Source organism: Charadrius vociferus, unplaced genomic scaffold (assembly GCF_000708025.1).
Source record: "Charadrius vociferus isolate BGI_N301 unplaced genomic scaffold, ASM70802v2 scaffold414, whole genome shotgun sequence".
In the NCBI taxonomy this organism is placed as follows: Eukaryota; Metazoa; Chordata; class Aves; order Charadriiformes; family Charadriidae; genus Charadrius; species Charadrius vociferus.
In genome coordinates this window covers 2,960,814-2,973,823 of record NW_009648079.1, presented here as the reverse complement: position 1 = coordinate 2,973,823, position 13,010 = coordinate 2,960,814, and the positions used below count along the sequence as shown (strand labels likewise).

The 13,010-nt window shown below is 37.8% G+C and overlaps 1 protein-coding gene across 1 annotated transcript in view; it reads right to left on the bottom strand.

Annotated features, from left to right (window-relative positions):
- Positions 1-13,010, bottom strand: part of ROBO2 (roundabout, axon guidance receptor, homolog 2 (Drosophila)) — a gene marked incomplete at its 5' end in the record, with an annotated part of 419,210 nt that overhangs the window by 33,869 nt on the left and 372,331 nt on the right. The window contains 3 exons of the mRNA XM_009883862.1: positions 3,537-3,693; positions 8,072-8,197; positions 8,575-8,856. Of these exons, the coding sequence (XP_009882164.1) occupies positions 3,537-3,693; positions 8,072-8,197; positions 8,575-8,856 (565 nt within the window). The remainder of the gene's footprint in view (positions 1-3,536; positions 3,694-8,071; positions 8,198-8,574; positions 8,857-13,010) is intronic.

The following is a 13,010-nucleotide window of genomic DNA, read 5'->3' as shown; positions in this document are numbered from 1 at the left end:
CAGCTGGATAGTAAAAAGATTTCTTAGTAAAAAGAATTCTTAGTTAAAAGGTTCTGCACAAGTACTGTATCTTTACCTAGATTTTGTTTGAAATGGAAAGGAGCCCAAGCCTGAAGTTCGGGACATTGAGATTCAAGATTTCAGGTACAAGAACCTTTGTCGTCATAATGTAAGATGACCAAAAAGCTAGTTCTAACTTGCTTTTTACAAAAACTGCAAGAAAAAGCTAGCAGAACTAACAGACTACATAGGAATGACACCTTATATAAACAACACTGTTATTGAGACTTCAGGAACCAGCATAGTCAATAGTGGTCACATCCACATTCTTTTTGGTTTTCTGAGTAAATACAACTTGGTGAAAACGCAACCTTTTTCAAGTACTTCTTATTAAAATCTAAGCATCGTAACTTCACTAGGGACCTCTGATTGTAATTTCATAATTAAGTCCCTAATAATTTCTCGTTAACAAACATGACTGTCTATGTTTCTAATATTTTTTATTCTATTCTCAGCATTTTTATTCTATAGTAATCTTTTGATATTAAAAAGGTTGGTTCATTATGCTGATAGATTTTTTTCTTCAAAATAAAAAACAGAAGTGATAGATAAGGGGTACATTCTATAACAATTCTGTTTCATTACATAAATTTTTGCAACAAAGAAAGCTTCCCTCTCTAGACCTTACCAGAAAGGATATTTTGATGTAAAACCTATTATCTTTTTTACTTTTTCTAAAGACAGAAAATGACTATCAAATATATTGACATCCAGCAGCTGATATGCCATTTTAAGGTGTAATCAATAGTACGAAACAAAAAGAATCAATGATATCAATACTAAGACTGCCTTTACTGACGTTGGCTCAAGATCATGCATATTATCTGTGAAAAAATACAAGTAGATGACAATGAATAAGTAATAAGCATTTCCTTACTGTCAAATTTATTAGATAAAAACCAAGCAAAAGAGCCTTCTCTGAAAAGGGTGGGAAAGAGAACATGCTTGATTGGGAGCTACTACAGGAAAAGAGAAACTTCAAAGACTCTGAGGTATACACAAGAGAAAATTAAGGAAGACAAAAGGAACAAGCACAGAGTTTGTAGAAGACCACAAAAAATGGGAAAGTTTCATAGGAAAGAGCTTGCTAGGAAAACAACAGACTTTATGCATAGGTTAAATAGGTATTTAAGATATCCCAAAAGCTACCACTATATTATATAAAATGTCTGCTTGGGTGTTAGGTTTATTTTTTTTTATCTGCTGCTGTTGTGGATTTTATTTTACAATTTATAAGCCAATAGGCCACTAGTGTTAATTTCCAGCAAGCAAAATCAGGTGTCAAAATTGTTGAGTTTATTTAGGGTACTCATGCTGATGAAAATCACACTTGAATCCAAGAGTTACAGGAAGATATGCACAGAAAAAGTTTCTGTTTAGATGCCAACTTCCTTGTTCTATTGCTCTAAATGTTAACCTTTCATATCACACTATGAAAATTTTATTGAAGTCTTCAATTTTTCTGACTGGAAGTTCATTTTTCAATTGTAATTCACAATATAATTACATCTGCATGTAATTAATTCTAAAATTAAAACACATTGAACCTGTCATACATAGTATACATCAAAGCAAATCAAGAAAAACAAAACCATTTTAAAAAATTGCTTGCTTTTTTTTTTACCCAATGTGTCAATATTAAAGGCAACATAAGGATTGCAGCCTATGATTCGTTCCATTTTAGCATGTTGAAAACCACAGAAACAAGATCAACCCCTGAATACAGAACGACCATTAGTATTGGGTACATTCTCAGGAAGTATGGGCATTGCAGATTCATTGGGTTCAGTGAAGCTGGTTGCAAATTACTGTAGCTCAAGACTGATACTCTAATCTTTTTGTGTTTGGTAAAATGCACATTAGAAGGTCCTGTTACAACCACTATTAATGAGATATCACAAAAACCAGAGAAGAGTAATTCAAAAGATAATCAGAGGAAAAATTAAGTCTGAACTGTTGGGAACCTGGAAGGCTGGTGATTACCTTACCCTTAACTGACCAGTGCTGTCTTTGTGACCAATATCATTCCTTGCAGCATTCCTAAATAGCAGGTACTTTATGCAACCAAGGAGTCAAACCCTGTGTCATAAGGGATTTCTCTAGAAGGTGTTTTGATTTACCTTTTATGCTATTTCATTGTCCTGAAAGAAAATCCAAGTTGTTTAGCTTCTATACCATAGTTAATTTAATGAAATGGCTGCACATTATAAGGATATAAACTGATAAAGACAAATATCACACTGAGAAACCATCTTAAATTTATTTTAGCTTTTTATAACAGAATACAGAACATAATGATTATATGCACTTTTTGCCTTGAGATTTAAACGACACTTACAATCACTAAGGTTATTCATTTTCCTTATATTTGCTTCAAAATTCTAACTCTAATACAGCCTGAATGGACCTTCATTTTAAAAGGAACTCGACTGATTTACACAGTTAGTTATTATTATTTTTAGGAGCTGAGGGACTTGGTATAAACTCAAATATTAATATTTAATTCTTCTAATTTCCATTATAAAAGTAATGATGATCAATTCATGCTTACAGCAGAGATAACACTTGAAATATCTTTGTTCAGTAAAGCTATTACAACAATTTTTAAAACATATGTTTCATCCTTAGGAAATATTGATTAATCCATGTATTTGAACAGACAGGAATTTGCTCCTGACAGAATAATGATTCTCAAAGGCTCCAACAGAGTTGACCACGGTAAACTATTTTTCTATATCCTCTGATTTTCCTCCAGAGTTTAATAACCTGGAATTTCGTGTAATTTCACTTTATAAAAAGCATTCCATAATTGTTCTCTGTTCAGGAGATGTCTCTTACCTCTCATTTAGTGATTTTTGTGTGATTTTGTGTCCTTGAGAACAAGTTTAAGCTATCCAAAAAAGTGTTAAGGTTCCAGAAACTCAAGAGTTATTTAAATAATAAAAAAACAAAAGGCCTATAAATAGCATGCCTTCCTCAACTGTGAAATTTCTTCTAAAAGCAGATGAGAAGATTATTATCCACTGGCTGATCTTCTAAAATGTATCCAGTTTAGTTGTGGGGTTTTTGTTCTGTTGACTATAATATTTTTAAACATCAAACTAGTGAAAAAATACAAGGAGCCAGATTATGTCATCCTTACTCACTCTGAGTCCCATCATCCGCAAGCAGTTCCAACAGAATTCAATTAAGCTACACGTGAAGTGAGATATTTCTCAGCATGAGTAAGCAGAGAAGCCCTACATGGTGATGAAGCAAGGTCACTTTTATTTCCATCTTCAGTCTCTATCAAGAGAAGCTATTCAAACATTCCTCCTCCATAGCCTTGAGTAAGTCTATAGGATAAGGCGCTCTCTCTTTTTTTTTTTTTAACCAAAACAGAGCAATATTGTCACTTAGCAAAATTAAAAAAAAAAAAAAAAGCCTCATTTCTGCAAACCACAGATTTTTCTTCAAAAGAAAAAGAAAAAAATTACCCTGCTTCTTGCTGATCCACCCCATAGTGTTCCAGCTCTGTGCCTGGAAGTGGCTGCACGGGAGGGGGTGGGAGGGGGACACTGGCCCAGTTTGAACCATTATTTTTCTGGGGCTTGGCAGTATTTTTGTTTTTCTTCTTTTTCCCTCCTTTGCCACCTGCAAATCCATAAAGAAAAATAAAATGTTAGAGATATAATGTGGGGAAAAAAGCTAGCTATTTACATTTCTTTGAAAGAATTCTGATTCCAGATGGCATGCCCCAAAAAAGAAGATGTATTTATATCTCAGCAGAATCAGCATCAACGTGCTAATGCTGGTACAAGGTTATAAATAATAATAGAATGGAATGGAAAAATATTCTGAATAATTGCTGAAAATCACTTCTTTTTAAAACTGCATACATTTGCACCACAGTAGTGCACAACCAAGGAAAGACATATTTTGCTGTATCAGAAATATATTTATTGGTTTATTCATGTCTGCTTTATGACTACTTGAATTCACTGTTAGATAACAATATAATAGACCATAGCAAATTATTTCAAATGTCAGAATCCAGTGTGCTTATAACACCATTTTGCATAATTTCTTTCTGTGGAAAACACAGAGGTTAAGGACACAATCTAAATAAAGTGTCATGAGACTCGATATCTTTCAGCCAGAATGACAAATGTAAGTTGTCAAAACAGAAAGACATAAGGTTTGGCTGATAGGAATTTACTAAGTTCCATTTTTTTTAAAATCTCAGGAAGTAATCTGTAATGTTTCAGGACTGTGTGTTTCAAAGGATTCAAATATTTTGTGCCATTACAGAGAAGAGGTTCTATTTCTGATGTACAACTCTAATGGAGGAGGCTAGCAGAAATGAGGTGAGCAATGCATTTTGCTTAACCCCTCTTCTCTTTTCTTATCAACCTTGTACCCACTTCTCCAGTTGAGACACTTCCATTTGCGGGAAAGTGATCTAACAGAAAAAGCTCTCTTCCCACTTGTTTAGCTTCTTTTATTTTGCCCTGACTCCTTTTTCTTGTCAGGAATTAATTAAGAGGAAGAATGGCACAAGATTTCAAATCCCTTGACTGCTTGGGGACCCATCTATTTATTGCAATTTTGTTGTGGCTTTCAAACTCTCTGGACTGTTGGGTGGAAGAAGGGTTCATCATATGCTTTTTCTGTGGGGTACCTGGACAGGTCATCACTTGCCTGGTGCAGAAAGCACAGTGTAATCCACTTTACCCGTTGAGGTCTCTTGCTGATTTATAAGGATCAGCCAAAAAAAAAAAAACCCACATGAAAAGTTCTCGTCAGTAATGAATCAAAAAACCCTCAACTGACTTGCAAAGCAGGGAGACACGGCGTGCACTGGAAGGTAGCACCCTCTTTGCCATGGCTCTAGTTTTAAGCATAGAGACATCCAGAAGGAGATGCGATTCTAGCAATAAAGACAAGTACATGTCACGGGACTTTTCATCTGAGAGGCAGTGCCTTTCTCCTGTTATGTCCAAAAGTTAGCTGGACCAAAATAGGACCAAATAGAGAGGGAAGAAACAAGGTGATTCAGTGATTCAGAAGTAGCCAAGACTTCTCCTTTCACCTCCTGTTGTGGCTGCTAGAGACAGGCAACAAGTCTGGCAATGTTTCTAATGAGTCCGGCTGGCATCAATGCTGGGAACAAGACTTTGCTTTCCACTACTCAATTTCAGACCAGAGCTCTTCCTTCCTTGTCTTGGAGTATTTATAGTAAGTCCAGCCAAGATCCTGTCATTCACTATGTTTGAACTGAGCTGATATTCCATCTATTAGGATGCAAGACAGGCTCTTCCCTCCTTTTGTAGCCTGGCAGAGAGAAGCTTTCTTGAAAAGGGAAAGAACATTTTGATCAACAAAAAAGAAACCCCAGTGATGGTGGCATGAACCTTCTGGAGCAAAAACGATGCTTTCAAAGCACCGGTATGGTGGAAAGCAAAGTTAGAAATAGGGTCACGGAACAGTACAAAGGAAGTACGTCAATATTAATTTGTGGGACATGGGGGAAATTTTGAAAAGTCAGCAGGAGTAGGAGCCAACAAGAGCTAAGGCAGGAGGGGCTGCTTTGGGAGGAAAGCACATGCATAAGAGTGTGTGTGTGTGTGTGTGTTGCAGAGGAACTTAAACTAGGAATACTCAGAGAAGAGAAATATAGAGAAGAACTTCAGCTTAGAGATTAGTTGAGGTGGAGAGGAAGATTTTGGAAGTGTAGCATCTTGGTAATCTTAGCAGACCAGTAAAATGGAGGTTGGGTGTGTGGGGTGCTAGTATGGAGACACTTGGATTTGGGGGGGTTTGGAGAGAAAGGCCAAAGTTAATGGAGCTATTAGAAAGAGTGAAGCAGAGAGCTGAGGAACTGTTCAGATGAAGAAATAAAAGAAAGGACCTCCAAGATCATTATGGGTGGGGAAAGCAGCCGACACTGTACAGTTGGGCAGAAGATTTCTCTTCTGCCCCCATGGGCAGAGTTACTCCACTGTCAGACTAGTGGAACAGACACCTAATACATAATGCTTAATGTGTGTTTGAAAACTGTTGCGCCAAAGCCTTGTTTCCCCATAGCAATGATGCTTGATGTTTCAATGTCTCCTCGCACTGAAATTCAATTATATTGTTTAAATCTCTAGATGAATCAGGTCCTGGAAAAAGAATTTGCCAGTCGGGCTGATGAGCACATCACTGACATAAGCTGGGAGCTGTGCAAACTACAGCCACAAAATTTCCCTGCCTCACAAAGCAGTTGAGTTTTGAGCTATTTTCCATTCCACAGTGGGATAGGATTTCTCCTGATATTCATTTGAGAGAGACAGAAACTTAGTCAGAATAATAAGTAGTACTTAAAGTACTAACCAAGCAAGTGAGAGAACAAGTCCCTGCTCACCCTGATGGGGACTAGGTAATCAAAGCTGGTCTCTGACTCTAGTGATGCTCTAATTATCGGACTATTTGAAGGTCTCCCCAAGTTTCTCATGTATTACAGACATAATTAGCCTGTATTAAAGACATAATTAGTGGGCAAAGGAGAGCAAAATACTGACTTTGCAGTCCAATATTCTGACACTCATCTGAGCATCGGGGCATTCAGGTGTGAGCTGCTTTGATCGCAACAGGAGTGCCCTGGCCATAGAAAGACTATCTAACCTGAAGTTTCCATGTGTCCTAAGAAATTTTACTTCAAACTGAGAAACACTACACCAAATATGTTTGACTTGAAATATTTGTTCAAAGTCCAGCTTTTGATCAACTGACTTTTTCCAATGAAACTGTATTTTCTGAGAAAGTTCTTAGGCAGTTGTAGCTGTCAACACATCTAAAGTGTGATACTGCCCTCTGATAACTGGCACATATGTACCTCAGCATATCAATTTCTACATTTTCATGCAGCCAGAGGAGCAAGCCGATTTCCTAAGCTACTTGCCAATACATGTCACATACTAGGAACAAGAACCTTTCTTGAAGTATCGTATGAACTTAGCTCCCAGATACCTCTGTGTCAGTGCCATAAGCCTATTTTTCTACCTCACTCAAATCAGCTAATACGCCCATTGAGAAGACAAGACTTGCAAACGCATTTGGCAATTTGAGCTATGGGCCAATGATTATGGGCTTCTAATCACAACATTCAGTTTGAAGTCATTTAAACTGACATAAAGAAGCCATTTCTAGGGTTTATCTGTTACTGTTATGATTGCTCCAACTTATAGCAGAAATTCAAAAGGCTACGGATACAGTATGAAGTTGAAATTGAAGTCCCTTCAGCTCTCTCATATGTCAGTTAAGTGAAATAGCAGACTTTCTCTTTAATTGCTGGCTTTTCAGTTTTTGTCTTGAAAAATAATGACATAGTTATACATAACAGAAGCAACAAGTAAGCAAAATTAAAGAAACCAAGAAAAAGGTGTGTTTAAATATAATACACAACCACACGTACTACAATCATTTTCATCCAATGAAAATGCATCATGTTTCCAATATAACATGCAGCACACACATAAAATTTACATTCTTTTTGTATGCAGACTCGGCACAATTTTTGAAGCCCCAGTCATCTTGCAGGGCCCTACATTTATTTCTGAGCTGTTTCACTGAAAAACAGCACTTAGAAACAGCTTGTGGGAGTGGGGAATCTGTTAACAACTCAACAAAAATGTTAATCTCCTCGCGAAGTTCAGTGTGGGGAAAGCTATAAACTGAGGATTGATGCAGAAATAGATGTGCTCCATGAACTGCGCTGTCAGGGAAAGCATGTGACAAGGCAAGGTTGGCAATTGCGCCGACAAGCGCTGGTTGGGAGGCTTCTCTGGATATCTCCCAAGAGGTTTTGCAAAAGGCATTTTGGGGTCGCTTTTTTTTAGTAGAGGCCGACGTGAGGCTGTTCGCTGACCTTCCAGCGGGCAGGCACCCTCACGCCTATCCGCAAAGCACGCCGGGGAGGTTCTCTGCCTCCCTGGCCAGCTGCTCACCAACACCCCTCCGTCCCTCACCCACCCACGGCGGTGGAACCAACCTGAGAGGCTGCAGCTCCTTTCGGAGCTGTTGTGGGAGCTGGTGGTGCTGAAATCCTGTGACTGGTTGTGTGGCAATCTATTAGCCAATCCCTCAGCCACGCGGTAGTCAGGGATGTAAAGCAAGGCTAAGGGTTAAAGGGCAAAGGTCACAGTGGCATCGTGTGATTAGTTGACAGCACTAGCACATGCAACACATGCAGTTAGCAAGTCAACAGCTGATGTGGTGGGGCAGCAAGTGTTAGCTGATTATTTTTTTTAAAGGTATACCTATCCTAGCCTAATGGAAGGCAGATGGCTTGGTGATTAGCACGGGACAACAAGGATAAAAAGCACAGAACAATACATTTTGTGACTCTGTGAGGTTGAGCACGCATGCAAGGTCTGTAAGCATTGGTTACGGTAAATATGAACAGAGGCTCACATACTAAAAAGATTTTTCTAATTCATGCATAGATGATACAGTTCAAAGCCAAGGGCTCTGGAAAATAAAAGCTGTAATTACCATTGTTGCCTTTGCCTTGGTCTGGGAGAGAGTAACCGAATCCCATCAGGTCATTTTTTTGCTGAATTGAGCTTTTCCACTGAGGATCAGGTAAGTCGACAGCCAACTCGTGGATACTGTTGGAATGCAGTATCTGGGTGGTGGCATATGGCGTGGCTTGCGTTATTTGGCTGGAACTGTTGTAGCTAGTCTTCGTGGTGAAGTCGATGCTGCTGTAAATGGCTCCATCAGAAAGCATAGTAGCGGTTTTATCTCCTTGCCCTGGCACTGGTGGCAGCACATCTGCGGTGAACACAGGGGAATGAAACAAATCATTGATGCACAGGAAGCCTGAAAGTATCAAGGTTTAAGATGAAAAATAAATGTGTCATTTTGCACGTTTGCATTTCAGCTGAGACAGGTCCACGAGCCAACGAAGGGAAGATGATGTACAACCATCGCCAAGCTATCAGCATCTGTGACAGGCCTACCACTTGTCCTTCACGTCTCACTGCTTAAAACCATCTTTTTTTTCCCATACCTTCAACTGTGAAAGTGCAGTTTGGAATATTTCTGTACTGAAGAATGTTTTCAATTGTTCACTCTATGTCAGAACCAATGAAACTGTCTGGGCTTCAGGGAAATGATGAAAGGAGTGAATCTACAAATCACAGAGGAAACTTTCCCAGCAAATATGTAGCAAAATTCTTAAATAGATGCCAAAGCTCACAAAGTAGTTTTTTAAGGGCATCACCTTGACTTCCTTGAAGTTTTACACATTAGCTTATCTTATTTTCTTTTTGACACTAGCTAGTACATTTCTCCTTTTCAACAAAAAAAAACCCAAACTGACAAAACCAAGTTGTTCCCGATAGGTGAAAGAAAATCTGTTATTCTGAAGGGATTTAAGTGATCAGTCTCTTAAAATGGCAAAGCTGTGCTGATAATGGAGAACAACTTGTTCAAATACTCCAGTACATTTACCTGCAAAACAGTACAGCATATTTAACTAAATATCTGTTGACTTTTCTACATCTTTTGAATCCTATCACACACTGCAATTTGTACCTTTAATCAGTTAGATTGGCAATCTCTCTCCTTACTAAACATTGCAGTGACCTTTGTTGGTGGAATACTAGATTTAGAGGCTGAAACTACTGAAGTGTGAAGAATCTAATGATGACTGGCATGATGTCCCAAGGAGAACCACAGCTCAGCAGATAACCCTCTTCCTGGTCTCTCAGAGGTCAATATATCAAACGGTGCTATTTTTATAATTTATTTTGACTCTGAAAAGTTTAATCCATTCCGGAATTTACTTGCTAGAAAAATGCATCATTTATATACCATTTCTTTATATAGCCGGATGGCAGATATGGATTCCAACTGTTAGATCGTACTTGAGATAACGCATACTCCTATAGTGAGGATGCTCAGATCCCATTCTAGGTATCAGAGACATTTTTATATACCTCAGGCCCCAAAGAGAAAAGATGATTCTTGTACCTAGACAAGGGTTTAGGCTCAGTTCCAGACTCAGACATGGGTTTTGTGCAACCTCAGGGAATACAGTTCTACTCTCACTGCCTCAAGACTTTTCCAGCAATGAGATAAGATACCATGGCCTCCACCCACTGTTTAGGTTTTTTTTTTTTGTTTGGCTTGGTTTAGTTTTGTTTGTTTTTTTGTTCCTGGGATGAACATTTAGACCACAGAACTATTTTCTACTGCAATCATGTGTGCAACAGTGAACATTTTAATATGGACCCTAATAACATCTGCAGTCTCAGGGCAACAACATAATATTAACAATAAATATGACAATAACAAGGGCTCAGTAGAAAAACTGCAGAAACAGAGATTAAATTGGGTCTATCAGTATCATCTGGTTTTGCAGACAACAACAGCAGCAAAATGGGCACAATCAAGTATTTAAAATGCCTTAATTTCATTAACTAATATCTGCAGATAAATTGTAAGTGCAAAAAAATTACAATTAATGCAACCTACAGGTTATATTTCAAAATTACTATCTATCTGCACATATCCAATGTGCTTTCTAGGGGCAGTACACAATCATAAAAGCATCTATGTGCAAATACAGTATGAGATGTGAGAGACAAGCAGAGTCCTATCTTTCTTGCATTTCATCCACAATAACAAGATTTTTCCTTTCCACAATTGGTTTCATCAACGTATAATGGATTGAAGTTCAGTAAATAAATTCTGTTGTTGATGTATAAAATGAAGTAAGTCCAGCTCAACCTGTCTGTGTGGGATTTGCAGACTCATAGAACTAAAAACTAGCAAAATGCTCACCTCTCAAGTACTCAGACATACAACTATCTTTTAGAACACATTTCTGGCAACTGAAGAGTTGTCATCTCTATACAGTCATTTTAAAATGGAGAACTATACATTTGCACACACTTGAAAGGAAAGTTGCATAGCTTCCCACCAGCCAAGAATTTTCTATCATTCTTACTAATAAGCTGAGGTTCTCCAGACATTCTGGGAATTTTCAGTTCAACCACAGATTACTTTTTTGACCTCTCTGAGATGTATACACTGAGCACTCAAAGAATCATTAAAGTGCCATTTTACAAATCACCTAGTAAAAATCAAGTGTGATTTTCCCACCAAGTTGTCATTGCAAAAAACCCACACTGTACACTTCAGACCAAAGATGAACACACATTTCCCACTGGACACTTTCCCAAAAGCTCTCCAAAATCCAACTTGTTTTGTAACTCTTGAGATAAATGAAATAGTGCTGAAGTACTGCCTGAGGGAGACTCTTTCTTGCTGCCTTGTGACATGCAGTACCATTTTGTGGCCTTATATGATTCCAAACCTAATCTGTGCTTCCCATTCACAGCCTTGCTCTCAAATGCCTATCTAGGACATAATGTGGCTTTCACTCTTAAAGGCAATGTTAGAACTGCCTGCCTCAGCGTCTGAGTTTCCAAAAAGACTGATTGCCACCTTAATGTTTTCAAAACTCTTACAGACCTTTTATATTATCGCAGACCTTTTAACTAGTAAAAGAGGCCCAAGTTCTATCTATACAGTTAATTCACGTTAAAAGAAAGCTGACTTCTAATCCACCTTTCATGAAGAAGCAACCAAACTCAACTGCTGAAACAGACAGGAGTAAGTCATCCCAAAACAGCCAGAATAAAAGTGTCAGCTCAACTGTAAAGATCATGTGTGGAATTAAGCTGCTGAAATTCCAAATACAACTGTTGCATCTCTTGGACAAATTTGGACCTACACCTCATCCACACTGAACCCAAGAGCTTTAAAACAGGGTTCTAATTTCAGTCATATAGAGCAAATGCTAAAAGAAAATAGTAATTTTTCTGTATTATGTGAGCTTAAGAAAAGATGGAAAAGTACTGAAGGGTTTTATTTTCAAGATATTCGCAACAAAGAATCATAGAATCATAGAATTGTCTAGGTTGGAAGAGACCCTTAGGATCATCGAGTCCAACCATCTACCCTACTCTACAAAGTTCTCCCCTACACCATATTCCCCAACACCACATCTAAACGGCTCTTAAACACATCCAGGGATGGTGACTCCACCACCTCCCTGGGCAGCCTATTCCCATGCCCGACCACTCTTTCTGTGAAAAATTCTTTCCTAATGTTCAGTGTAAATCTACCCTGTTGGAGCTTGAAGCCGTTCCCTCTCGTTCTGTCATTAATTCCCTGTGAGAAGAGACCAGCACCAACCTCTCTACGGTGTCCTTTAAGAAGTTAGCAGATATTCAGTTGCCTTCTCAATATTATCAACATTTTTGTATACTTTATAATATTTTTGTAAGACAAGAGCTTTACAACATTTTTATATGGAAAATAAATCTAGAGTGTCTTCTTGTAATTTGAAGTCACAGTAGTCAAACTACAGGCAAGAAATTTTGCACAGGAATACACAACCAATGTGAGGGATGGTTTTCAGGAGCACATTCTGATACAGTTCAAAACTGAACTCCTTTCACATTTATCAGTTTGATGGTTTTATAGATTTGTTGCATTTTAATGTATTTTTGATATATAAAGTTGTCTTGATTTTTATTTACTTATTTATGTCTTGAAAAAATTAATATAGTCATTTACGTGAGGAAGACTTGATCTGAACACCATTATGCAGAACTAGCTGTGTTATAACATCACAGAAACCAAAGTAGTAACAGAGGGATGTGACTATTACTATGACTTTTTAAAATCCTAATCATACATCTTGAAATTCCCATTTGAATAAAATGTTTGAAAGAAAATAACCCCTCTAAAGATTCATCACCATAATTATAAATCATTACCTCATGTCCCCAAAGGGCCTCCCTCAATTCAAAATGGAAATAAACCCCTAAAAAAATCTAAATAGTTCCTTTTTATTTATCCTTTCCTCCAATAAGAGGTAAAGTTTCTGAAGACCTTTGAGGCCTTCATGA